Consider the following 26,195-nt stretch of genomic DNA (forward strand, 5'->3'; position numbering starts at 1 on the left):
AGAGGGGTAGGGGGTGTGGGGGAGGTTGCACCCCTTGTGCAGAGCTGTCTGAGGTGCCACTCGACAGGTGGCGGAACGCGCGGCACGGCGCGGCTGGAGAGTCGCGCGAGGCGCCAGCAGGGGAGGCAATTGCACACCACGGCGGCAAGCGTCAAAGAGATTAGCACCCGCTGACACCTCGGCTCAAAGCGAGCGCGACGACATAGTGTCGTCAGCAGAGCGCGCACACCTACACTTGGTCGCGACGTTTAGTCTTACTCGTTAGCAAAGCGAATCTCTCCCAGGCACGCCACCCTACCCAGGCATAGAGAGAACCCTCTCATTTTCACGCCCCGCGGCGTTTCAAATGCCGCGCGTGTACGCGCCCTTTGACTGCAGAACGAGAAGTGGCACAATTCGATCCCCATTGTGGCGTCGCTTGTGCATCTTTCATTGGACAATACCCACAGTGCATTTCGCCCATCCTCCCTCATTTTGTTATACTCACAATTTTCGTGAAAAATTATTCGAGGCCTCGCAACCAACTATAAATAAAGATCACGCGGCTCATGACAAAATAGAAAGACTGGCCAGGTTACTCACCGAAATCTTCAGTTTCATCCAGTAGGACGATAGGAGCAGCTTTCACTCCTTCGAGCTGCAATCGAGGCTGCAGCACTGCTGTAAACAAACAAAACGGCAACTTGTAAAATATATATTTATTTGCACTCATTGATTTCATGATCAATTGTAGTACACTTAAACATCTCCTTTTCAAGAAACTGCACGCTAAAATCTTATGAATTTTTTTCTTTATAGCTTACTGAGTTCTGTAAACATAGGCCTACAGGCAGAACTCAGTAAGCTAGGAATAAAAATGTTCGTAAGATTTTAGTGTGTGCTGCCTGGGAGTTATTGCCAGTGTATGCTAGCCTTCTTATTTTCTCTCTGAGGAAAGATGAAACTAAACAATACGCAAAAGGAGAAAGCTGCGGAGAGCATTTTAATTTTTTTTTTCCATTTTACCGAACCCTAAGAGGATCCCACACATCGAGCGGCTTCACCGCGCGGATTTAAGTAATTGATTCGTCCCAATCTTGGCAATTTATCATATATGGAGTCCTCCGCGGCCTTATCAGCTCTGCGAGCCCCCTCGTTTTCGTCCTTATGAGAATGTGGCAGTTGTGAGACCTCTGCACTCGGCCGCCTCTCATATGACGTCGCATTACCGATTATTAGTCTCGCCAAGAGCAGCCTGGCTCACGTGATTTACAATGTGGCGGTAAAGCACCCGGCTGTTCATATCATTACAAGCTCACGGGGGGGACGACGACGACGACGACGACGAAAATTGCAGACTGTCGGCGCTCATACCACACCAGAGCGCTAACTACATTTGCTAGTCTAATGTCTCAGTTTTCTCGGCCGCGTCTCTTTTTTTGATGAACGGGCGTTGTAATGCTGGGTGGCGGGCGCGCTGCGGCGGTGCCCGACGGCGGCTGGGCGTTTAGCCCCGGAGAGGTAAAATGCAACGGCGGTGATTAACGTTTCTGATCTAAATTATGATAATGCGGCGCTGATAAACTGTAATTAACCCTATCAGAGCGGGGCGGGTAATGAGCGCACCACCACGACGACGCCATTCGCAAGTCTAATTGACATATTGTTGAGCAGCGTCACTCCCGTCGAGCGCTGCGAATAGAGCGTTACATCAACCCGCCTTATTTGGTCCCGCCGTGCGCGCGGCCGCCGCCGCCGCCATCGTGTCGGCCGCCCATGCCCCCCAAGCCAGAGCGCTCTTGGCGTGCATCGCGAAGGATTCCCCGCGCACTTTCAATATTACGTCTAAACACTGATAAACTGTTAAAGTTAGACCGGTGTAAAAACTTTTCAACAAGGATGAAAAGTTAAGGTTTTGTTCCATGTACACTTTTTTGTCATTTACTGCGGTGAATGCAAACACTTAGCAACGTAGAAACGGTTGGAGCATACGTAAAAAGATGAGATTGAGTTTAAATCCCATTAGGATATCCTTCGAATTTTTACTTCTTCACCGACTTTTGCAGCTAGGAAATGTGTCATGTTCGTTTTTTAGTAAATTCAATTGTTTTTTGCGAAAAAAGTCCATGAATGAGTTAATATTCGAAGAAACTTCTCATAGGACTGAAACTCGAGCACACCATTTTACACCTCCTGCAAGTGTTCCTATATTGATTGGTTTTGGCATCCAGGAGTAAATGGCAAAGAACAAAAAGGATTGAAAGTCTTAATTTTCTATCCTTGCTTTGCCCCTTTCTTTTTATGTCGCATCGAGGAGACAGTCAATGCCCGGCCCCGCATTGGAGAGCGGCGGCGCGGCACCTCCGCTATTAGATTCGTCATAAGTCTCCTCGCACTGTGCCCGCGGCCTATTCCAGTAATTGTTTCCGCGAGGGGCCTGTATAGGCCCACGCTGCAGTGGGGTGGGGCGGGCGGTCAGGGTGCGAATGAGTAGCACTGGCGCTCTCTGTGTTCTGGAACCACTTCAAGTCCCCTCACTCCCTTCTCTCTTCCTTCCCCCTGCACCTTGTTCTGTCATCACCCCGCCCCCCTCTCGCCCCTTTCCCCTTCATCATCCCCCACGCTCTCTTGTTCTCCTTTCAGTTCTTTCTCATTTTTTCCCGTCGTCCGTCTCCTCTATCGCCTGCTCCAAAGCGCGAATACTCACGTCTCGGTTGCCGTGTTCGCCCCAAGCTGCTACCGACTTACTTTACTCCCGTTTCGTAACTTATTTTCTGAAATGTTTGAACAAATTTTCATAGTTTATATTTGAACGTCCTCAGAAGGCATGTTTCAAACTGCAGATAAATTGATGGAAAGAAACAGAGACCCCAGATAAAAATTTCTATGAGGAGGATCAAATTTATGTCTATCAAATTAGAGCAGCACTTGTGAACTGCTTAACGACGTTTTCCCCTGATGAGCACCGGAACGTGCTAAGTGCAACGATGGAAGGTGGGGGCGCGTATGATCGCAGAAAGTGACAAAAGTGACAAAAGGCGCCTTCCTGGCGCGGGGCGAGCGCGCCCGATCTTTGTGCACCGTCACCCCTCCGTACATAACACCTCCAGTGTTGATCCCCTCTCCTCCCTTCTCGCTGTGGTGCTAAATAGCCTGATTTTCACTCCCCAGCGTCGCGACACAACGCCTTTTCCACCCCTTTTCTCGTCACCTTTTCTCTTGGCCTGTCTCGCTCTCTCGCTTTTCGCTCCGCGCCCTCCATCTAACCCTTTCGCACTGATGGGAAGAGCGCTCATTGTGTGCGCTGCAGAAAAGGAATATGGATGAAAATGAGAGAGAGAGAGAGAGAGAGAGAGAGAGAGAGAGAGAGAGAGAGAGAGAGAGAGAGAGAGAGAGACGCATTATCCCCACCTTGAGTGCGAAGTTTGCCACCCCGCCATGGCTTAGCTCCTCCCCCTTTTCACGCGTACTAGCCTACTCTCCTTTACCCGCTCCCCCTCCTCTCTCTCTACCCTTCTTCCTCACGTTCACATCCATCCTTACTCCTTGCATGCAGTCTTTTTTTTTTCACCCTCCGCGTCTGGCCATACCAACTGCCCGCGCAGCAGCGCCTGTGTACGCGTTCAGCAGCGAGGGGCAGTTCAATCCGCGGAGGACAGCAGTACCACAAACCAGACAAATTATTCGTATACGATATAAGTGCAAATTAATTTGTAGAATCGATAGGTTGCCATTACCGCAGTGGCTGTCAGTGTTGCCACAGGGAATCATGCGTAGATACATGTCGCACCAGTAATCGAAAGCTACCGAGTAAAGAATTATGTAATATTATGTTTACTTTAAAATAAAATTTTTGTGAGTGGCCCAGGTGGCAACGGTCGCCGCGCGGCAGGCGGCCTCCACGTGCGCCTGGACATGATCGCCCCCCAAATGCGCAACCCAGTTGCATCTGCGGCGTCCCGCTCTAAGCCGCCGGCTTTGCCACAATACTGGGCCTCCCGCCGGGTCACACCTCCGACCTCCGCGCCCCGACACGAAAGACCACGTGTGCGTCGTCTGACGTGACGAGTTTGTCCAATCTCAAAAAGTCCTTGCGTTAAGTCAAGCAGTGTTTTGCAATAGAATTGAAACAGGAAGTTAATGTGCTTATATTATAGGAAGTTGCATAGTTTCGGAGAACCTACTTTCACTTACGTACGCCTCCAGCGCACAACTTCGAATTGTAGATTGGCTTCAGCCGTTGTTTCAACACTTTTTAGTAGAGATCTACTTTGAAATATGTCAGGAAATTCACTGCATGTCAGGTAGTTGGCAGGAGCATCATCGACCGACGGACGGGTGTATGACGGCACAGTATGATCATGTTAAATCGAGCTGGAGAGCTCTTGGATTACAGGGGATGAGGTGGTGGGTGCGGCCCAGAGGTCCAGGCGAGAGGGTGACGCGCGGTGGCAAGCAGGGACAGGGGGTGAGTGGGAGGGGGGGGGGGTGAATCTGTGAAGATCACAAGATAATCCCCCGTCATTATCTGGATCGGCTGCGGGGTGACCGCGCAGGGTCGCCTCCGAAAGTGTCCCCTGCCGCCCCGCGCGTTTACGGTGTCGCGTCGTTGATCGATGAAAGAGAGACACGTCAGCGCCGCGGACGCAGCAGCCAGCTCGGGGGCCACATCAAAAAGGGAGCGGGGGGCAGCGCGTGAAAGTTCACCGGGGACATCACCAGTCGGGCGCGCTCTACAGATGGAGAGATAATCCAGGCTCCTCTGTTATAAAATGAGTTAAAATTTTTGTGGTTTTGTAAGTAACAGCATCTGGCGGCCCCCTCTTGATCATAACACTCGAATGTCGTTAATTTATGTATTGAAATTCAACATACATCAGTCACGAATGTTTTCAGCAACGATTCCTCGGCCTTGACTTCGTAAATTATTCAACTCACAACAACATTTATTGACTTTGTTTCAGACGGATGTTCCCCGCCTTCAAAGTGAGAGTCACGGGCCTCGACAAGAAGGCCAAGTACATCATGCTGATGGATATCGTCGCATGCGACGATTGCAGATACAAGTTCCACAACAGGTAAACGAAATAATGTTCCGCCCAACATGCTAGCCAAATCAACCGCATATACGACAAATTGGTTTGGTAACTCCATCACATCACCGCTGCGAAATGGCTCTATACGGCGGCGGCCAAAAAGCACCAGAGGCGCGTGTGGCGGTGTCCCTTTCCTCAAAAGGGTTATTCACACTCGGCTTTCTCTCACGACCCAAAACAAGCCCCGGCCTGGCATATCTGCAAAGAGCTTTTTCGAGAGCGGAGCAGCACGGCGCAGCAGCGCATAATGGAGATTATCCGGGTGGACAGAGAGCGGCGAAGAGCGGCCCGGGTCCTTTTGTGATTGTCCGGTAGACTGCTTTAACAAGTCTGGCGACACTCTGGCGGCGGCCAGGCAGGCCCTCGTCTTATTTTTATTCCAGAAGAAGAGCCCCGTGGCGCTTCTGGCCGGTCGGGTCGTCCCGGGCCGGCGGGCCGGTGTCCCTGCAGTGGAAACGGCGAACCTGGGCTGTAATATTCATGTCATACTATCAACGCGTGATTATGGTCAAAGACACACACAAACAAAACGCACGGCAGGGTTACTACTTGATTCGTTTCTTGTCGCTATCACATACTCGTTTCGTTTTTCCTCTTTCAAGTAGTATCCATTTTGACCTAAGATCAATTTTTACTTCATTCAAGACCATTCTGGTTTTCTTCGATGTAAGAAACCTTTCCACTATCGAAAGATAATACCATCGTGGGTCAAAATTTACTGAAAACAACAAATTTTTCTTCTGAGCTTTAAATAAAACCCTAGGCCCTCTCTCTTCCCTCCTTTCTTAACTCTGCCAGTAATGCCCGTGTCTTGCCTTACAGCCGGTGGATGGTCGCTGGCAAGGCTGACCCCGAGATGCCCAAGAGGATGTACATCCACCCCGACTCACCGCTCACCGGCGAGCAGTGGATGCAGAAGCTTGTCAGTTTCCACAAGCTCAAGCTCACCAACAACATCTCCGATAAACATGGATTTGTAAGTACAGTTCGTCGTATTTGCCAACTTAGACCACCTCTGATTTTTGGTCGTTCGGACCATCTACTTAAGACAATTTTAAAACATAGTCAGTACCGATTTCTCCTTGTCTCACTCATGCGCTCATGCGTGAGCCAGGTAAGAGCCTGCGAGGTGCGTTCGCATTTCGCACATCTGCACGTCGCAGACACACCGCGCTCGCGAGACTCTGTGCGGCAAGGGGTATCGCACCGCTCACCCCCTTTTGTTTAATCCGCACAATGCCAACCCCTTGTTTGCACCGCGGCTTTGCCCAGCAGGAGGTCTCAACTCTGTCAATGCTTGGACGTCATGCCAGCTACAGCAAGGCTCCGCAAACTGCAATCCGCCATGTTTATGCAAAAGACTTGTGCGCCAGAGACGTGCGGGATAATCACTGTTAATCCTTGCGGCACTGTAAAAACAAAGGAGCTGTCTTATGCCCTTTACAAGCGTTAGTGTAAAGGCATATCTAGAAAGCGGCTACCGTCCCCAAACGGCGCTTTTTTCGGCACCTTCAGTGTATATACAAAGACAATGCAGTTACACCCCCCAAAATGAAGTGAAACTATAGCAGTTCCCTGTGGCCTAACAGCTGGACAAGTTTTGATATGCGGCCTTCCAGGAAAGATGTTATTTTTGTTATAAAACAGATTGGGTAATTCGGTGCCAATAACAGAGGGAGTTATATGCTGGGCGGCCGTCTAGGGAAGCCATTTGAACGGGCGCCGTTAGACGCGCCCTCCTGTGAGGCCCTTAAGGGGCTGGCGTCTGGAGATCGCTATCTCAGTGTCGCCCTTTGAAGCTCGCCGCCCCCGCTGCACACGCATGGCCACCTCAGAGCGTGAGAGACTTGTCACCTCAGCCTCCCCCCGCCCACGCCGTACCACGCACCTTGCGTCGCCACGCCGTGCCAAGCCCTTTTCAAAGTGTCTCTGAGGGTCGGGGGAACTGGGGGAAGAGAATCGATTGTCGGCCGACCTGACCTAGTAGGTGTGATTGAGCAGCTGTTGAACAAAGAGAAGATCACCTCGAAAAGAGTCGGACATCTGGACTGACCCGGCTTCTAGAAGAAATGTCAAACGTACTCTTCTCATTCCTGCGAGACCATTCCTGACTCTACGTACGTCCTTGGTGTAAATACTTAACTTATTGTTTCGGGAAAGGGAACTGACGCGCTTGCTTCCAAAGCCGAAATCAAGCGTAAGCTTGTTACCCAGCTTGTGATACGGTCGGGTCCTGCGGTAATCTGAAAGGACAATGTCCGAAACCCTCACAATGAGCCGTCTAATCCAATCCTACCGGCCACAGGCCGCAGGCCGGGGCTCTAAATGGATCCGTGACGCCAAATTGCGACGATAGGCGGCGCTGGGGTTTTCGCATGTCCACAGCGCTGACCCCCCGCCGCCGTCGGGACGACGAGGCGTTTGATGTGACCGCCAGTGCGCTAATCTTAACACAATCCTCGACGAGATTAAGTCCGAGAAAATGTTTTCCACCTTCGTAACCTTGGGCTACAACAGTTCCTTTTCGATGTACGCAAATTTTAGTTTATTGGTAGGTAACCTCACAACGAATAAACTAACTCCAAAACTAAAAATTATCAGCTCCCACGTAGAGGTGCGCTGAGTCCGTGTGTGTGATTCGACGACAAACGGTAGACCAAACCTCACCTCGTCACCCCGATCCATCTTTACGAGGGGCAGCAGCGCGGCAGGTGCAAGCAGAGGGGCCTGGTGGTGGGGGAGCATCCATCACTAGGGGAGGGTGACACCGGCCAGGGAGCCACGGTGAGGTTATAGCGGGCGCAACAAACACAATTACCCCAAGCATTCTTTTCACGCATACGAAAAAAAATAATAATAATAAGCTTGCTTGCTCCTCCAAGCAGCAGCAGCATCTGCAGCCATAGCGCGCCGCCTTGAACAAGATCCACTCCCTTTTCTTCATCAGCGACGCCTTTGCTGTGTGCGCGGCACCCAGGGCGGCACGGCAGGGCGCATTGTTCACTCAGGCGCAACTTTGTTCACCTATTAGGCGAGGCGGCGGCAACGGCGGCGCCTTTCACACCAAGATATGCTCTCTCTCTCTCTCTCTCTCTCTCTCTCTCTCTCTCTGATGTGTAGTGGCGTCAACAAGGAGCATTATTCGCCCTCCATGGCGTGCGAATAGAGTGAGGTCGGTTTTGACCCGCGCAGGTGTCGCGGTGGGCGTGCGCAAAAGGTGCGCCCGACACACCACTTTTAATTGATTCTTACACGCAGGCGCTCCTACCACCGGTGAATAGATACAGGCCACAGGCCTCCTTTTATATGCGAACGTTTTTACAATGGAAACGCAAGTATGTGAATGTCGCATACTTGTAGATGTGTGAATGCCCATACGTTCTCGAGTAAGGTGTAAATTTTCCTTTTAAATTCACACACGTGTGTCTATGAGTATCGCTGCCGTTCACACTCCTACAAGTGTGGGACATTCACAGTATTGGGTTTCCGGTGTGGCGTCTTTTGGGCCACAATGTAGTATGATACGTCGAATGGGTTCGAATGTCACACACTCTTATTTGAAGAGCATATTATGAAATTTGTAAACTAATGTCTGATCATTAAACGGGAACGTTTTAGTTTTTATAGCACGATGCTCGTATATTTGCACACATTTTGTACGGAGCGCGAGAGATGTTCTGTGCTCTGGCTGGGCAGCCGACTTTATGAAAAAATGCATGTGATCGGCCCAGGTGCGAAGTGGCGGGAGGGGGGCATCCCTTGTGGCCCGAAGGAGAATCTTCCTTTTGTGTGGTCATAGCGGGATACGAGGGGGTGCCGTGTGACGTCTGACTTAATACTGCGACCGTTGATACCGACGCTAGTACTAGTTCACTGGCCTAGGGCAACACAAACCTGCGAACTGCTGGCGCACGTACAGTTTCGAGGTCATGGTCACGTTACGTACTTTATTATTATAAGCAAAATTGAACCTGACACATATAGTCAAATCAATAAGACCCCTAGAAACGACGCGTCCCCTTCCCTTGTACACTTTTAATTTTCTCCCCTGTTCCTTAAATCGATCGATAAAATAGCTGGTGCTGCCTGCACCGCCCGGCCCTGTTCACCCCTTCCAGTCGGCTCCACCTGGCGCTGGCAGCCTGGCGGCGCTGGTGGTGTGAGCAGCGATGCAGCTACGCCTCGCCACGTCACCCTAACGCAAGGTGACAGCTCCCCATACAGCACGCCTTCGCCTTTGAGGTCCCCCCGGCCGGGCCGGAGCCGGGCCAGCCAGAGTCGGGCCTCCGGGGCCCCACACCGCAACCCACACTGCTCGCGCGGCACCTCTGTGGCGCCGCGCCAGGGCGCGCCAGGCCTGCGGACCTCTTATGGGCGCAGCCATGTGGACGGACATACAGTATCGCAAAGTGGCGCGGCTCGGCGTGGCGTGGCGTAGCGTAGCGCGCGCGGGGAAGAGTAGTCGTGTCATTGACGTTCTTTGCCCCCGGACGGAAGACGTTGGCCCCTGGGTGGTGCCGAGCGGCCGCCGCGCCGACACGACGTCAGCCGATGCCGCCGAGATGGCTGGGGCGCGGGCGCGGGCCGCGGCGGGCGCAAGACTATATGGCGCGCAGCATATGTGGTCAGTTGAATCTCTCTGCAGTCGCGCACGGCACAGCAGGTGACCCCCTCCCCCCGCCCCCCTACCCATCCTCCTTTTACCTTTTCCCGTCTTTTCCACCCCGCCACTGGCAATTTTTAATTTTTGGTTACGCACCACGAAAAAAAAACTCAAACAAAATTATAATTGTACGTGAGTGATCTCCTACCTATGATATATTTCCCTGTTTTATGAGAACATTGAACTTAAACAAACCCGAGATCAAATAAATTTGAACAAAGAAATAAATTTTCGGGGTGTGCTTTTAAAGGGGTATCCTCCTGACTGCTTACGAAACGAAAGTAAACCATCAGTCCTTCAGGAAAAAAGCTCCATAGTTTTCCAACTTTCAGGCCTTCACAAAAACACGTGGGTGACGGCAAAAATATCGCAGTGTGCGTGTGTGATGCGCCGACCGACCCCCATCTTTCAACCCCCACCCCTTGCCTTCGACCTGAAAGTGTCGATAGCTGAGTGCGTGTGGTGTCCCCTGGGGTCGCGCACCCCATGCCCCCCCCCCCTCCTCTCAACCCCTGACCGCGCCGTGCCCCTCCCGGTCTTGTCGCGCCGTAAGTCGCCCCTTTTCAAATAAGACCAGCCCCGGCCGCAGTGAGAGCCACACCCTTCTGCTGGCCGATGGGATTTGCGTAGCGCTTTGCGTAGCGCGCGATACGCTGCCAGCTTGCAGTCTCACGGGATTGGGGAGCGAGTGTAAAAGGGGAGGGAGGTAGAGGAAATCTGCTAGAGCGGCCAATTGAAACCACCTATCTAAATAAAAAATACGGCCATCTGAAATTTCGTCAATCTCAAACTCATCCAAAGTTATATTCTGAAGAAAAACCTCAAGAATTTGTGTTTTAAAGCTATTTTTTAATAAGTTACCTTTCAAACCTTTCTCGTTGGTGATAATGGTGAGACAGACGGGTCGATATGGCCCGACCCATCAACCCTTGTCGCTTTCGCAAACACCCGGACTAACACACCTTTTCCCCCCCCCCTCTTTCTTTATTTTTGAAGTGTTTGGGGTTTGGCGTCAGTCTATCCATCATGTATGCGGGGGCCCAGGCAGTCAGGGGGAGGGGGGGGGGGGGAGGATCGGCAGTATTACCTGCGTGAACTGTCGCAGCGGGGTGGCCCGGCCGGGCTCTTGGCGTGGCGCCACCCTCTGTTTCTCTGTCTCTCCCTCGCTTTCCCTCTCGCTCTGTCGCCTCTTTCCTTCTCGTCTTTTGGTGGCAATAATAACAAGATACGTCGGACTCCCGTACGAAAAAGTTTAGTCCGGCATCAGTCCGTTTTCGGTACGAAAAGAGTCCGGCTGGACAGTCCGGCATCAGTCCGCCAAAGCGAGCGGACTAGTCCGCGAAAAAAGCCAGATCGACCAAAAACCGACCTATTTGCCGGACTAGTCCGGCTGGAACTAGTCCGCTTTTGGTGCGCATACCCGCCTCACCAGACTGATCGCGGACTGGTCCGCACGTAGAGCAGACTGAAAGCGGACTACCTGTAGCACAGCTGACCACTACCGTGCCAAAATTGATTGGGAAAAGTGCAAAGTTTAATGTTTATTATCGCTAAATAAAGTAAAATATTAGGTCAGGGTAAATCGAACAGTGGTCTAAGAGTGCTAGAAACGAGGCGAAGCCAAATCCGCTGTCTGTTTTGACCTAGCTCAAGCCGTTTACGAGTTAGCAGAAAAATTTGCTTCGATTTCAATGAAATTAAAATGGCCCTACTAAAATAGGGTGTAGATGTCCCAAATAAAATTTAAGGTCAAAATTCCTATAACTTTCAAAGTCACAGCATGGTAAACTTGTATCGGGATTCGCTCCGGACAATTCTTTCTTTTCAACAGTGCTGTGCTCTGCTCCCGGGCGGACTGAAAACGACCTGGTCCGCTGCGGTAGGTACTCAGGACGGACTGGTCCGCCAGTAGTCCGCCGTTGGAGGACTGATAGCGACCTAGTCCGTCATGGGGCGGACTGAAAGCGACCTAGTCCGGTGAGGGCGGACTGTCCGCGGACTGGTCCGCTGAGGACGGACTGTCTGCGTACTGGTCCGGCATCGCACTTGGCCGCTGCGACCTCAAAGCGGACCAGTCCGCACGCCCAGGGGTACTAAAAGCGGACTAGTCCGGTGCACGACGGATCGAACGCGGACTGGTCCACAGGGGTGCGGACTCTTTCCGGACCGAAAACGGACTGATGCACTCTCAGACCTGTACTGATTTATTTATTAGTAGCTTATAAAGGTTTTTATGCAGCAGGATTACTGACTAATTTGTTACTTATTATGGATATCGTTGTAAGTAGCTCACTGATAAAAGAAAAAATTGTCAGTAATTAAAAAAGAAATTATTTCGTATTACTGATGGAAGCAGTTGTCAGTCGCTTATAAAGGTTTTTGCGCAGCAGGAATACTGACAAAAGCTGAAAAAAATCAGTAACAGGATGAGAGTGTGCCGGACTAAACTTTTTCGTACGGGCTCGCCTCGGCCGCAGCAGGTCTTGCCGTGAAATTATAAGATCCCCAAGAAATTCGGTTTTAATTCACAGCAGCAGCCTCCTCTCCTCCACATATTATAATTGGAATGCAAAACACAACCAAAACCGTTCAGTCAGCTCCAGCAACACCATATTATACCTTAGCGTTTGAGAGGAGGGCCCTTGGTTGATTCAATTTAGTGTTCGGGCCGCGGGGGTCATTCAGTTAGAGAGTAAGACGTCGGTCTGCTACCTGTCCAGCACCCCGACCGGCGACGATGAGTTATGGATAGACGCAACAGCTCGTTAGGGGCGAACGAAAGACAGAGAGAGGGGCCTAAACGGTTTGCGTTCACTCGGGAACCGGATAATTTTGTTACCAAATTAAATATTGTAGGAAATAATTTTCAGAGAAGAATTGGCCGCATATAATTGATTAAATGGTGACAATGTCTTTGTTTAGCACAAGTGTCCACCGTTTTGTTTTGTTGTATTTTTGTTTTCGTGTTTTGCCCGCTATGTGAGGGGCCCCAAATGTGGTCCCCCCCCTCGCGGCGCGGCGGGCGCACCCCTGGTGGAAGCGAGTCGTTACCGACAAGTGGCGTACAATGGGCAGGAAGGGCCTCGCGCAGTGCAAAGCCAGCGCTTCAGCCACTTCACCGCGCGATGGGCCACGCCGCGGGCGCAGCGCGACGCAGCGGGGGAGCAAGGGGCAGGGGGGCTCACACGGGGTCAGCGGGGTGGGGCGAATTTACTTTTAGGCCCGTGTCCCATGGCGTGATTTTGCCTGCTCGCGAGTGATTTCAAAACCCGAAACTTTTCCAAAACAAAATCGCAACAAATTGAAATATTCCCAGAAAACTAAAAAAAAACTTTTCGGGAAAAAATTAAGATACAAGAAAATTATTTTGAAACTTTTTCCAAAAATATTTTGCTGCAGAAAATTAAAATTCCCATTTGCATCCCCCGCTTGCAGCCCCCACATGCCCACCGCGTCCTCGGGGGCTTCTCCTCGTCCCTCCTCCACCCCCTTCCCAGTATGGTCAAGGTACGAAGCCCCACAGGGGGTCGCGCAATCCCGACTATCAAAGCTCATGCCAGAACACCTTCTCGCCGGACGGTGCGGGGCAGTGCGGAGGCGGGGCGGGGCGGCTTGAGCCCATTGGCCGCGTGCTCGGCCACCACTTCCCCGCCGAAGCTCCGCCAGTGCCGCTAGGGTCCGGCCAGTTCGATCAGGCTGGATGGCACCTCTTTATATAGTACCAAAGAGCGGTATTGCAAGTATTTTCCTACAATGAATGTGTCATTTTTAGCTACATCAATAGATTTGCAAAATTGTAAAAACCCACCCAGCTTTAAATTCCATATGGAATTCCTGTTATTTCCAGATGGATCTGGTTTTTCCATATGGAATCTCGTTTCCACAATGGAATTTGGTATGGAATAATTTTCCAGTATGGATTTGTGAAAATCCACTATGGAACTTGATCTGGAATATTTTCCACTGTGGATTTGTGATTTTCCACTATGGATTACTGATTTTCCATTATGGAATATTTTCCATTATGGTCGGCTGCATTTTTTCCACTATGGATTTGCAAATTAAATCATAACTTTTTAACTAAGTGTAACACAGAAATTCTGACTGAAGCACTGCGAATAATATGTCGAAATGTTCACTCTTTGATAGGAAAGTAAAAATCGCGAATCTCAACTCGGCTGTATCTTCGTAACAAGTTGTCGAATCGAAAATCTGGCCGCATATTTGGCGTTTTTAGCGAAAGTTTACATGGGTACGGTGTCCTTTCACGTAAACAAGCAGCTTGGTGATTGATGCTTCTCCATGCTGGTTTCACAATCCAGATGGATTTCACTATCCATATGGATTTGTGTTACATATGGAAAATTTTCCACAGCAGGAAATATCCATAGTACAAAATTCCACTCTGGAAAGTGTTCCAAATTACATCTGGAATGTAATCCATATGGAAATTCAACAAAATCCAGACAGTTATTTTCCATACTAGAAATCCATATGGAATTTAAAGCTGGGCAGGTTTATATTTTAATTTTTTTCTATATTTTTGGGGGGGAGGGATGAACATGTCTGGGCAGGACACACGACGTCTCGCGGGGGCCGTCGGTATCGGCGCGGGAGATAGCGGACACGCACGGGGCGGCCCGGGTAATGGACAGGCCGCCGATCAGCCGCGCCAGTAATTAACGTCTACACTCGGAAAAATAATAAAAACTGCAGCCTTTACGTATAGTATGGAAAAAGAACAAGCACACAGACTTTTATTTTTAAATGTTGGTGTTTTTATCTCTATATCCATATTTGGTTGTGTGTGTGCGTGGGGGCGGCGGGCGATGAGGCCTGCCAATGAGTGACGGGCTACATGACTTCACAATTAGTCGTGACCTCTAACCATTCTTCCCTCTCTCCATTCCCCCACCGCACCATCACCACCACCATACCACTCTCGCCCTTCGTGTGGTTTCTCTCTCTCTCTCTCTCTCTCTCTCTCTCTCTCTCTCTCTCTCTCTCTCTCCGTTCCCTAATATATTCTACCTACATTGCCTGGCGACGTGACGGCACGTTACTTCATTCATGTCATTTTTGCATTACTGCGATTAGTATTCGATCGCACGGCAACTCCCCCCCCTCCCCATCTCTGTCACCCTTTCACATTTATTTTCGCTACGCCCCGCCCCTGGTCCTGGCGGTGGTGGGGGGCGCGTCGGGCCGCCGGGCCGGCTCCGAAGGGCTTAGGCCCGGGCGGGGTGGGACTTTTGGCACCTCTGCCCCGCCGCGCCACGCCACGACGCCGCCCACCCGCACGGCAGCCGCAGCCAATCCGGGGCGGGACGCTGATCCGTCACCCCTCGGGCGCGCCTTGTGCACTGACAAAGTTAAACCATACTTCCCGACACAGAAATTACCCCACGTTAATAGCATTTCTTCATCCACCCCCAAAGTGAGGTTGAGTGGTTTCATTTCTCTGAAATTTGTAGTCGAAATTTGTCGCGTGCGTGTGTTGTTGCCCTTCCGTGCCCGGTGGGTCAGCGCCCAGCAAACAGGATTACGCTCACAACACTACCACTGGGATGCCTCTCTTGGGGGTGTATGGGGCAAAGCAGGGTGGGGCGGGAATGGGCGGTGTGGACTAAAGTACTGTTGCCCAGCAGTGTCAGCCTCACATCATGATACGTTTGGAAGCAAGACATAATATCTGTAGGAGGTATATTTGGTATTTGTTTTTTCCCATTGTTTGCTCATTACATTTTCAAAAGACACGGGTCAAGAGACCGAGATTTTAAAGTTTGTCAAGGTGTAGGTTAGCGCGACCGGGCTGCGGGGCGTTCCAAATCAATCACGAGCAGCGCCGCGGGGCCCGTGGCGTGCGAGTCTGGCGTGAGGACCGCTAATTGATTACCACCCCCCCTCGCCTCGTTAAACGTCTGATAAGGGGGCGCCCGCCGCACCCTCAGCGCGTGACGGTGATGGCGGGATGACGGTGGTTGCTGGTGACGCGCGGGTGACGATGGTGCGGCTACTGTCGATAATCATTTAGATGTAGACATTTTTCACAAACGAAAATTAAGGACAAAATCGATTAAACCTTTCATGAAATTTCTCCAAATTTGTTAAAAGAAAAAACAACAAAAGAACTACAATATTTATTTTTTTAAATCATCTGGAATGGCGGCAATATTGAGTATATACGAGTTTCGTGGCTATGGACAGTGACTTGCTAACAAGACAATTCTATAGGCATGTATCGAAGGGTCGTCGACGTGATGCCGGTTTTCTATATCGCGGGCCTTCAGCTGATTGCGACGTCGATTTCCTCAACGAGAAGCAGCCCCAAAAGCATAAACCGAAATGGACTTCCCCGCCGCCGCCGCGCTGCTGCTGCCGCGCTGCCGCCCTCCCAGTAGAGAAGAGCGCACGAGGCGGCCACCCTGACGCTGACTGGGAGAGCGGGAGAGCACAAGAGGAGAGAGAGGAAGAGGAGGGAGGGGGAGGGGGGTGACGTCCGGTCCATAAACAGCGGCCATTAAAATTAAACCTCGCGCACACACCGCCATCGCCAAGCCGCGCCGCGCGCCGCGATTTCCAATCACTTATTTCTGGAATGGGCAAACGACCCTACCGGGCTGCTGCTCCTACGGTAGCCGAGCCGTTATCAGATGACAGAGAACTCCACTCAGGTTTGGTGTCTCCTCCCTCCCTCCCTCCTCTCTCTCTCCCTCCCTCTCCCTCCTGCCTCCCACGGACTGGTCCGCGGCGGCGGCGGCGCGGAGGCCCGTCTGCTAATGTGTGTTATTGTCTCCCATTGCCGCCACCTTTGCTATCAGTCCGCTTATCAGACTGAGGCACGGCGTTTCTGTTCGCCAGTGGAGAGAGAGAGAGAAAGGGAGAGAGAGAGAAGGGGAGGAGGGTGAGGAAAAGACCAGGTCAGCTTCTTTTTTGAGTCGGTCTGGTCCTGAACCCTGCGTTGTGGGCGAGGGTGTGGTGGCGGGGGCGGTGGGGTGCGACGGGGCGGGGTGCGGTGGGGCGGGGTGCGTATCGGCGGGGCGAGCACCGGAAGCGAAGATGTCGCCGCGATTAGTGAAGAGCGAGAGGCGAGGGAGTGAAGGGCGCGGTCCCTCTGTGTGAAAAGGCGGCCAAGGGGGCACTCGTCACTCGCGGCACGCGTTATTTCGTTTTAGAACTATTATGTTGTTGTTGTTTTTTTCATTTCCTTTGAATGCAAGGTTTTTCTTCCACCGTATACTGGTGCGCGTGCGTAATTGTTGCCTAAATTAGCAATTGCTGTTATAGATCGGGCCAAGGGCTGGTGACTGCATATACCCCCGTCCCCCCTTTTGTCGGTGTCGGCTCCTGTTTCTACTTCTTCAGCTCGTTGAAGTTGAAGTGAAGATGTGTGCTCATGATAATTTAATTTTCGTTCCATGCTCAGGGAGGTAGTGGCTCTTTCCTGTGTTCACTAGCGCTCCATATTGCTGTTTGTCTTTAACATTGCTTATTCCTCTGTTTCAGATGCCGCAGGTGAGCACTTCCAAGGGAGAGGTGATAGAAACCGGTCTCCTGTAGAGTGAGTAAAAGGGGTAGACGAATTTAAGACAGATTGGAAAAAGGGAGATATTTAGCAGTTTTTCGTCCCCGGTCTAAAACTAAAGCCCAACTCGGTCCTGCTTTTCATCCCCCCCCCCCCACCAATACCACCCGCCTGTGTGTTGGTGTTACTGTGTAGGAGAGATTGTGTGTGCGTGTGTGAGTGTGCATGTGTGTGAGCGCCGGCGCCTAGTGTTGTGCACACACGGGAGTAGAGGACACATTTCGGGAGGGTGGTGGAGTGTCGAGCGGAAAATTAGCCTCCCTTCCAGCAGAAGACGCGCGCACGGCTGCCGCCCTGCCGTCCGCGCGGGGTGACCGGAGGCGAGGGGCAAGGGGGAGGCTGCACACATAGACACACATACACACACGGCCAACGGAGGAAACGTGGTACGAAGAAAAGGCACATACACGGTTACACACACACGCGCGCGCGCACGCACACAGGATAGTGGTGGTGAGCATAACTGTGGGGGTGGACAAGGCGGGGGAGATACGCGCTCACGACACCCCTATTCTACAGTCTTTTCCCCTTCTTCTCGTAGTTTTTCTTCCCCGCTTCTTCCACAGAGTGCTCCGCGTACGGCCCCCACACCCCGTCGCCACCACCGCCACGAGCTCCCGTCCTGCACACAACCTTTATTTTATCCTTGTTTTTCGCGACCCGCTTCAACCTACGGCTTTATCTTCTCCTCTGCTCTTCGTCTCCCTGCGTACATCGTCGTTGTGCTCCTCCTAACACCCCCCCCCCCCCCCCGGTCACCCTGAACGTGACGTCTTTCGGATTCTCCTTAGAATGCCGCGGCGCGGGAAGAGCGGCGCTCGGCGTGACGTTGGTCCTGCAAAGGGCGTGGCGGCACGACGACGCAGCGCGTGACGGCCCGTGACTGTTGTCACCCCCGGGGCGTGACTGGGCACACCCACGAGGAGGCGCAGCACGCGCGCCGGCGGTCGAAGGCGGGGCCACTTGTGGACACATACATACTCACACGATTAAACTCATAGAGCACGGGTTCGGGTTCAAGAAAAGGAATGTCGTGATTAATTGATTAATTCGAGCTGTTAGAAAGCAGACCAAGCGGGTAGTGCTATCACAATTTTTTTTTTAAAGAAAAAAAAAGTAAGAAGATTTTTCTAAAGTCAGTTTTGTGTACAAAATTTGGTTCTGAAAATGTTTCATTCGTAAGAAACTGAGTCAGATTTCACATCAACTTTTTCGTTTCAATCGGTTTTAATGCAAGAAATTTGTCAGTAAATTCCGCCGAAAGACACAAAACAGCCTGAAACTTTCATCACTTAATTTTAAGTGGTTTTTAAGAATGTTGTTGTCAGATTTTGGTAGGTGATGCATGACACTCTGCTCACTCATCGACTCGCTCTCGCTTGCGCTTTCGACACTACAAGTAGCCAAGTTCCCTCTCCCCTTTTCTCTCGCTCTCCGCCCGCCGTCTTCCCTTCCTCCAAGGAATACCTGACGATGCTAATTTCGTTACCTCAGCTAATCTGGCGGAGTGATCGCCTTGACCCTACCGGCGTCTGTGTGTGTGTGTGTGTGTGTGTAAACGCGCGCGCCAGAGCAGCGCTTAGTGCCCCTATCCGGTGACGCGCGTCTCCCCCACCCCACCCCCACGCTCTCCCAGAACCACCTCCTTCCCGACCCAGTAGTAGTACTAAACACCAATCCTAAGGATGAATGGGTAAAAAAGTAAAGACCGGATGAATGAACTCGGGAACGTCTCACCTTCTCGCATTTACACTCACCCCCGGTCTTGCGACACCGGTCTTTCCGTGTGTACCGCCTGGGGGTAGTTTTCGTATATATAGGCTCTAGAGAAGTCGTTAGTAAGTGAGAGATGAAAAGAAGATGGAAAGAGAGAGAAAGGCAGCGAGGAGTGTGCGTGCCACCACCCTGAGACGGCCAATAAGAAGGCCCCTTCCGTCGCCTTTGACGGCGCCACTTCTGCTCGCGCTCTCCCTCAACCCCCTCAACGCACGCTCCTCGCGGGAGCAGGAATTAGGTCAAGTAAAAGGTGTTTGCCGTCATCGCCAAGTCTCTTGGCGTCTCAAAGCTGCCGCCGCGAGGTGACGTCCCTCTCCTGGAGCCCATTGACGCTATATGCTATCTCTCTCTCCACCCCCCCCCCCCCCCCTTCCTTTTCCCCGTCTCTCCTTATTGTTCTATTTGCTGTTTTCGCCCTAGTAAGCCCTTTTTATTTTATCAAAGCTACCAAAATGACTACATAATTCTTTTCTTCTACAACCAAAAAGTGTAAAATATTTTAGTTGTTTTTAAAATTTTAGTGTCCTGAGGCTCGTTGATCGTTTGCTCGCACGCCGAGGGGCGGCTGTTGCACTAATGCGCTCGTAGTTTAAGCGTCGCCTGCTCGTGCGGTACGCGAGCTCGGTACGAGCGCCTCGCCGCTCTCTTCTGCCACAATTCATGTGACTCATAAATCGTGAGTCTACGAGGCGTGGTGTGGCGTGGCGTGGTGGGGCGGGGCGCGGCAACCCAGGCTCGGGTCGGCGGGCGGGCGTCGCGCTGCGCCCAGGTGATTTACTGGGCGTCGCGGTGGGCGTCGCGGCGCCATACTGCAGGGCGTTACACGCGGAGCAGCCCGGCCCCACCACGCCCCACCACACCCCGCCACGCCGTGCCCCACCCCACACGCGCTACTGTTATCGGATCGGCCAACCGCAACGTTCGACGGGGCAGAGGGGACGACGCCCAGGGCGGACGGGCCGCGTATGAAAAAGTATACGCGGTCAGCAGCAGGCGTTCCTCTGCCAACACTCCCGTGCGCACCTGCGTCACTTCTTGCTTTATCAAATGGTGCTCACTTTTTCTGCGAATGATGGTTCACAAACTCTTTTGTGTGTGACATTTTGGCACGGACTTAATGTGTTTGCATGGGGCATACCTCTATATTTGTCGAGGTCTTAGTGACAAAAAGAAACCGATAGATGCCAAAAAGGTCCTGTTTGTTCTTCTTTTTTTTAAGAGGGGGAAGGAAAAGAAGAGTATGCGTGATTATGGTAGCCTGTTCCCAAGTCATCAATCTTGGCGCCTGCAATGGCCCACCCGGTAAATGGAGAAAGATAGGGAGAAGGTAGTGAGTGCGAGAGAGAAAAAGAGAAAGAGGGGGAGGGGGGGGGCAGAAAGAAGGAGAAGGCCAGTTCGAGTAAGGACCTGTGGACTGTGGAAGGGTACCAGGTGCGCTCACTCCCCTCCTCCCTATTCCCCTCTTGCGCCTGCATGTGTGTGTGTGTGTGTGCGCGCGTGCGCGTGTGTTTCAACGACCGTAAGATTTAAGGAGACAGTAATTTTTCGTCGCGTTAGCACAATTGGTAGGGCGACATCGTCGTCCACCTGGCGCTCTCTCAAGCTTTCCGGCACGCTACAGCCCCGACAAGGAAAGAGGGGAGGGGGGAGCAGAGAGGGGGAAGGGGGGAATAGAAGGGTGTATTTACTTGACGATTGCGATAGTCGCCTCGAATCGGTTTCGAAACAAGGCGAGCGGTGCAGGGAGAGGTGAGGGAGGAAACGAGAGGAAGCGATAGTCTTAAAAAAGGGGGAGTGAGGCAGAGGGGGCGTGGGCTGATGGCGCGGTGGAATCACTATTAGCATAATTCAATATGATGAAAAATGCATGACTCCATAGTAGATCCCCATCGCCAAACGCATGCAGAACTGCTTCAGCCGCGGTGCCTGTTAGACCGTCGGCATTACCGACGGGTTTCGCGCGTCACCAAAAAGGGAGCCTTCTCTAGGAGATTTTGTGGATTTCGGCATTCCGCCACACAAACTGGAATAACTTTATTTAGTTTTTTTTAGTGAGTAGGGGACCGGTCCAAAGCAGCAGGCGTTACACACGGTCAATTTACCCCGGCGGCGCAGTATACGGGCGGGGCGGGCTGAGCAGGCGGGGGCAGAGCGGGGTGGGTCGGGCGAGGCGCGAGGCGCGGGGCCCCGCTGGACCTGCCGCCTGGGAGGTAGGCAGTGCGACCGCACCCGTGTCGGCCGGGTCTGCCTATGCTGCGCCTGCGCGCCCTCCGCGTAGCAGGAGCGAGAGAAACGATTCAGCTCAACGCTCAACGACGACGTCCCGAGCAACTAGCAGCCTTCCGGCCTCCGTCGACTATCGATTTTCACACATAAAGACGTGACTGCTTAAAATTTCGAATCTATGTTCAAAAATTTGATCAACTTGGAACCCACACTGATAAAAAAAGATAATATGCATGGTCATGCAACTGGCGTGCATATGCAAAGTGATCAACCGTGATCAACAATATACGATGCACAATTAAAAGTGTTCAACTTTATGTATGGCCAAGGACACTTTTAGGTGTTCAAATTTACTGTACGAGATTTTTAAGAATTCAAATTTTTAGTCCACCACTTAAGACTGTGCACCACACTATATAGTTGAATTATACCAGTTGCACACTTCTGTTTTCGGTGTGAGAAAGTAAGAAATTCTATCCAGTAATTCCTGCCGTAGATTTTTTCCCAAAACTATACCCATTAAAACTATAAAACTTTGTAAATGAAAAGCTTTTTCTTTCTTTCCCCTTGCTCCCCTCGGCCAGCCTAATTCGCTTTCACAAGCATTTCCGTGTGGGTCTTTCCGAGATTGCCGTCATCCACCCCGAGACCGACGGGCCAAAATTGATTCCGCAGCGACGGTGTGGCAGAGACCGCGGAGGCTGGAGAGGACTCTCACTTCCAGATGACCAACTCCCTTTCGCTGTTGGAGGGTGCGCCGACGGCGGCGCGGCCCGGGCCGGGCGAGTCGAGGGGGGAAATAAAAAGATGTGAAGGGCCTACTGCCGGGACTCGAGAGAACGCACTTTTTAACTATTTTTTTTTTTTACTAGTTTTACTTGCGCACCTTTGTTTTCGCTTCCAGAGAAAGCGACTCTGTGAAGGCGTTTTAAGACAAAATAGCAAATAAGTGAGAGCGCAAGTAAAGTAAGGTTTGCACTCTTCTTTCTTGGCATCAATGTCTCCGTGCATTACACAGATGTACAGTGTACTCGTCCCTGCTGGCTGATGAGTCCCCTTCTTGGCGCTCGGCCCGCGTCCTCACCTTTTGACGGCTGGATTAGCAGCAGAGGCACAAGGCGCCTCCTTGGGACCACCGCCTAAGGAAGGAACGCACACTCCACAGGAGGCACCGCGCCGCTCGAGAGAGAGAGAGAGAGAGCGAGAGAGAGAGAGAGAGAGAGAGAGAGAGAGAGAGAGGGAGAGAGAGAGAGAGAGAGAGAAGGGCAGGCGCGCTCTCTAGGTCCCTTTGCCGGGACATGTTTTTGTGTCATGCGGCTGTGTGGGGGTGGAGCCCGGTTTTTTTCCCTTCTATTGCTCAGGGTTAAACACAGGAAGGGGATGCATTGCACGCGCGCACAACTCCCCCACCCCCCTTTTCTCTCTCTCTCTCTCTCTCTCTCCCTCTCACTGTACACGCATGTCCCGGCTCGTTAGCCCATCTTTATCGTGACGCCGTTTTCTTCTGCTATTATACTCGCCCTGTCCCTGACACCAATTTTTTTCACCCTCTCCCTCTCTCTCTCCGTACCTCTCTCTCCCTTGTCGCTCTCTAAAGCGGTGGCAGTAGCCCCTATGCAGAAAAAAATGAACCTTGACGCTCATCGCGAGAGCGGGAGAGGAGGAAGGAGGGGTGGGGTTGAGGGTCACAAAAGCATAAAAGATGTGAAAGAATGCGTCATTGGCCGCTCCTTGTGCCTCTATCCGCGTGGCTAAGGATTAGGCTTCCATATCCGCTGCGAAGGACGAAAAATACAGCATTCCCGTCTGTACTGAAAAAATTAATAACGGGGCGTGATATCACTCACTCTCTAACCCCCCCCCCCCCCCCCCCCCCCCCACCCCCCCCCCCCCCCCCCCCCCCCCCCCCACACACACACACACGCCCTCTGCCATCTGCACGCACCACCTGGCCGCATAATAGCGTGTCAATATTCTCGCCGATACACCTCACCGTGCCCTCCTCCTCAATGCCCCGCCCCTCCCCCTTTTCCGTTTTACCGTCCCTTCCGACCGCAACTGCGCGAAATAGATACGATATGTTCCATACGGTTTGTTTAGGGCCCATTATAAAACGTTAAGAGCTGAGACCTCTTCTCGCTCACCCTAAACCTTTTTATAACCGACACACGCAGGTCAACCTAAACGATTAAAACGCGGTTTATTGTTTTATACAATTTTCAGCCTACGAGGTTTAATACAGAAAAATGTAAAAACAAAAAACAAAAAATTGCTATTACTTGTGCCGTTTTGACAGTTGACCCCATTCGGACTCCGCTAAGAGCGCGGCGGCACGTCCCTAATGGCTCGGGGCGCGTTTTTCCCCCGCGCGCGCGTAGACACCGCACACCACGGCTAGTAGTAGTCTATTCCATTTTTTTTCCATGACACCTCGTTGAAATTGAAGTGCATTCTCCGGCGATAATGAGGTGGCCATTCCCGCCTCTCCGGGCGCCTCTCGGCCCAGGGAAGTCCATTTAGGAGGAAAGTCCATATAATGAGCCCCGCGGACACGCATAGTTGGCTTGTGCGCGGCGCCCGCGGCGTAGAGAGGGCGAAAAAAAAGAAAAAGGAAAAATAGTGCTCCGTCTCACTCTTTTGTCTCGCGTGGCGTGATGGAGAGAGAGGGATAGAGAATAAGCGCGCGGGGGGGGGGGGCATATGACTTTGTGATGCGCGCTATAGTCTCATATGGGATTCGCACAAACACATTTGCACGCGCTAGCTCCTATATGCCGTCTCTTGTACAATTTAAAGTCTAGGAAACGCATTCTTCCCTGCTCTATGGTGAAATGGTTGGCTTGCGACGTCGTGCGACGACGCGAAAAAAAGGGGAAAATCTGCGTATAAAGTGTCGAGTACGACAGGGGAGAGTGCGAGCGTAGCCAAGGTGATAAATGAGATGTTTTCCAGTAAGAAAAATGAAGAGTAGGGGAACAGAAAGGACGCCGAGAAGTGTGAGGAGAGAGAGAGGGAGAGGGGGATGAGGAGTGGGAGAGAGGGGGACAGGGGGCGAGAGAGGAATGAAAAATAGGTAACGGCGGAGGTCCGGCCGGCCAGGCGGCGAAGAGCAAAATGCTGGAATAAGTCTGTTGAATAATCATGTGGCGAGCCGTGCAAAAAGCCCTTCCGGCGCACGTGCCTGGGGGGGGGGGGGCAATAAGAGGGGAACACTGCTACTTTTGTAAAACTGCTTGCTCGTCCGCCTAAATAAGGTCAACAGCGTATAGTGTACTACGTGTGTTGGTGATGGTGATGAACATTTTAAATCTGCGTTCGCGTGATCTGGGTTTCAATGTCCTCCTCGCCGCACGCGCTTTGACTGTAAAATTAATAAATTTGCGTTGTTAAAATAAATAAAAAGAGTAAGAAGAAGTACGTTTATGTCCAATGAAGACTCTTCATCCGCGGGTGACAATTGAACTCAATCTTTTGGTGGTGGGAGTAGCCTACTGGAGCTGGACAGTTCACGCCTGTCCATCTGGCGCCCCGGCCGTCCGGCCATCCGTCCGTTCGCATCCGCCTGTCCCCCCGACGCCCTCGGTGCGCCAGCAGACCCAGCCGGCGGCAGCAGCAGCACCACCACCACCACCTTTGTCGGTGCCAACTGTCACACTCGCACGCCAACGCCCGGCCGGACGGGACGCCGCCGCGTGACGCCGCCGTCACAACTCGTCACGAGCCGTCGCCTCGTGCGGTGTGTGTAACCGGGGGGAGGGAGGGGAGAGAGAGAGGGGGCTGACGGGCGAGAGCGTTGCCTCGGCCACGCCGCGCCACCCCTGCGGTTTCGTCCTCTTCCGGCCACCAGGCAGTCTGCACCACCACCACCACCACCAGGACGGTGCGGCGGCGGCGGCGTCACTCGGCGGCGTCTCGGCCGGCTGGCAAATACAATGCATGATGATTATTGAGCAGCCTTTTGTCTCAGATCACACGCGATGTCGCGAGTGTCCGGCCCCGGCGGCGGCGGACAGCCGGTGCGCCGCGCGGGCAGCGAACATCCGGACCGGAGGCTGTTTCAGTGCGGCCGTTGCTACAACTGCCTGCTCGAAATACCCATCGTGGTGGGGTGAAAATAAAAAGACCAGCTCCAACCTGGGTTTATTTGATTTTGTTACGGGCGGCGCCTAAAACACGTTACAAAATCAAAAACTCACTTAGTATTTTGCCTCACCCATAAGATGAACCGACAAAAAAAAATGGAATCGTCTCCTTGCTCTAGATTTCGACTTTTCGTTTTTTGCGGAAGCGACTTCGAGGTAAAACATAAGTTTTTCTATCTCTTTTTTCTCGATGAAACAAGGCAAAGAAGTGATGCAACTATATGGATATCGACGCCGCCCAGCCGGTCCGCCTAAAGTGCGGGATGCAGAGTAGTTTTCACCGCCGAGCGTCGGTCAAAAGCATCGCTAATTAGCTGAGCAGGTCCCCACGTCGTCCGCCGCCGCCGCCGTGTTCGCGCGGCTCGGCTTTTACCATATTGAGAGCGACTCCTCGTCGCGGCCGTGACATTTACAGTTCGCCCGCTGCTGCCGGCCACCGCACGAGGTACTACGTATACCGCGCGGCATTTGGGCCCCTCTTCCACCCACCTATCTGTGCCACTACACCGCGCGCGGCGGGAAAAGCCGAGTGGCGAAGAGGGAAGACCAAAAACAATAATACAAGCTGAACGCTCACCACCACCACCACTGCTGCTGCTTCACTTAGCCTGCCGGTTTGGCCGCCAGAGGGCGCCACTGACGGGTCCAGCCAGCAGCAGCAGCAGCACCAGTGGCGACGGCGGTCGACAGAGAGAGAGCATTAATTCCAATCTCAGGAAGAGGTTCTC

The 26,195-nt window shown here is 52.2% G+C and overlaps 1 protein-coding gene across 1 annotated transcript in view; it reads left to right on the plus strand.

Annotated features, from left to right (window-relative positions):
* Positions 1 to 26,195, plus strand: part of LOC113211285 (optomotor-blind protein-like) — a 78,135-nt gene that overhangs the window by 4,483 nt on the left and 47,457 nt on the right. The window contains exons 2-4 of the mRNA XM_052266371.1: positions 4,944 to 5,057; positions 5,898 to 6,189; positions 17,245 to 17,253. Coding sequence (XP_052122331.1) covers positions 4,944 to 5,057; positions 5,898 to 6,189; positions 17,245 to 17,253 — 415 coding nt within the window. The remainder of the gene's footprint in view (positions 1 to 4,943; positions 5,058 to 5,897; positions 6,190 to 17,244; positions 17,254 to 26,195) is intronic.

This window comes from Frankliniella occidentalis, unplaced genomic scaffold, assembly GCF_000697945.3.
Source record: "Frankliniella occidentalis isolate FOCC.00 unplaced genomic scaffold, Focc_3.1 Scaffold38, whole genome shotgun sequence".
Lineage (NCBI taxonomy): Eukaryota > Metazoa > Arthropoda > Insecta > Thysanoptera > Thripidae > Frankliniella > Frankliniella occidentalis.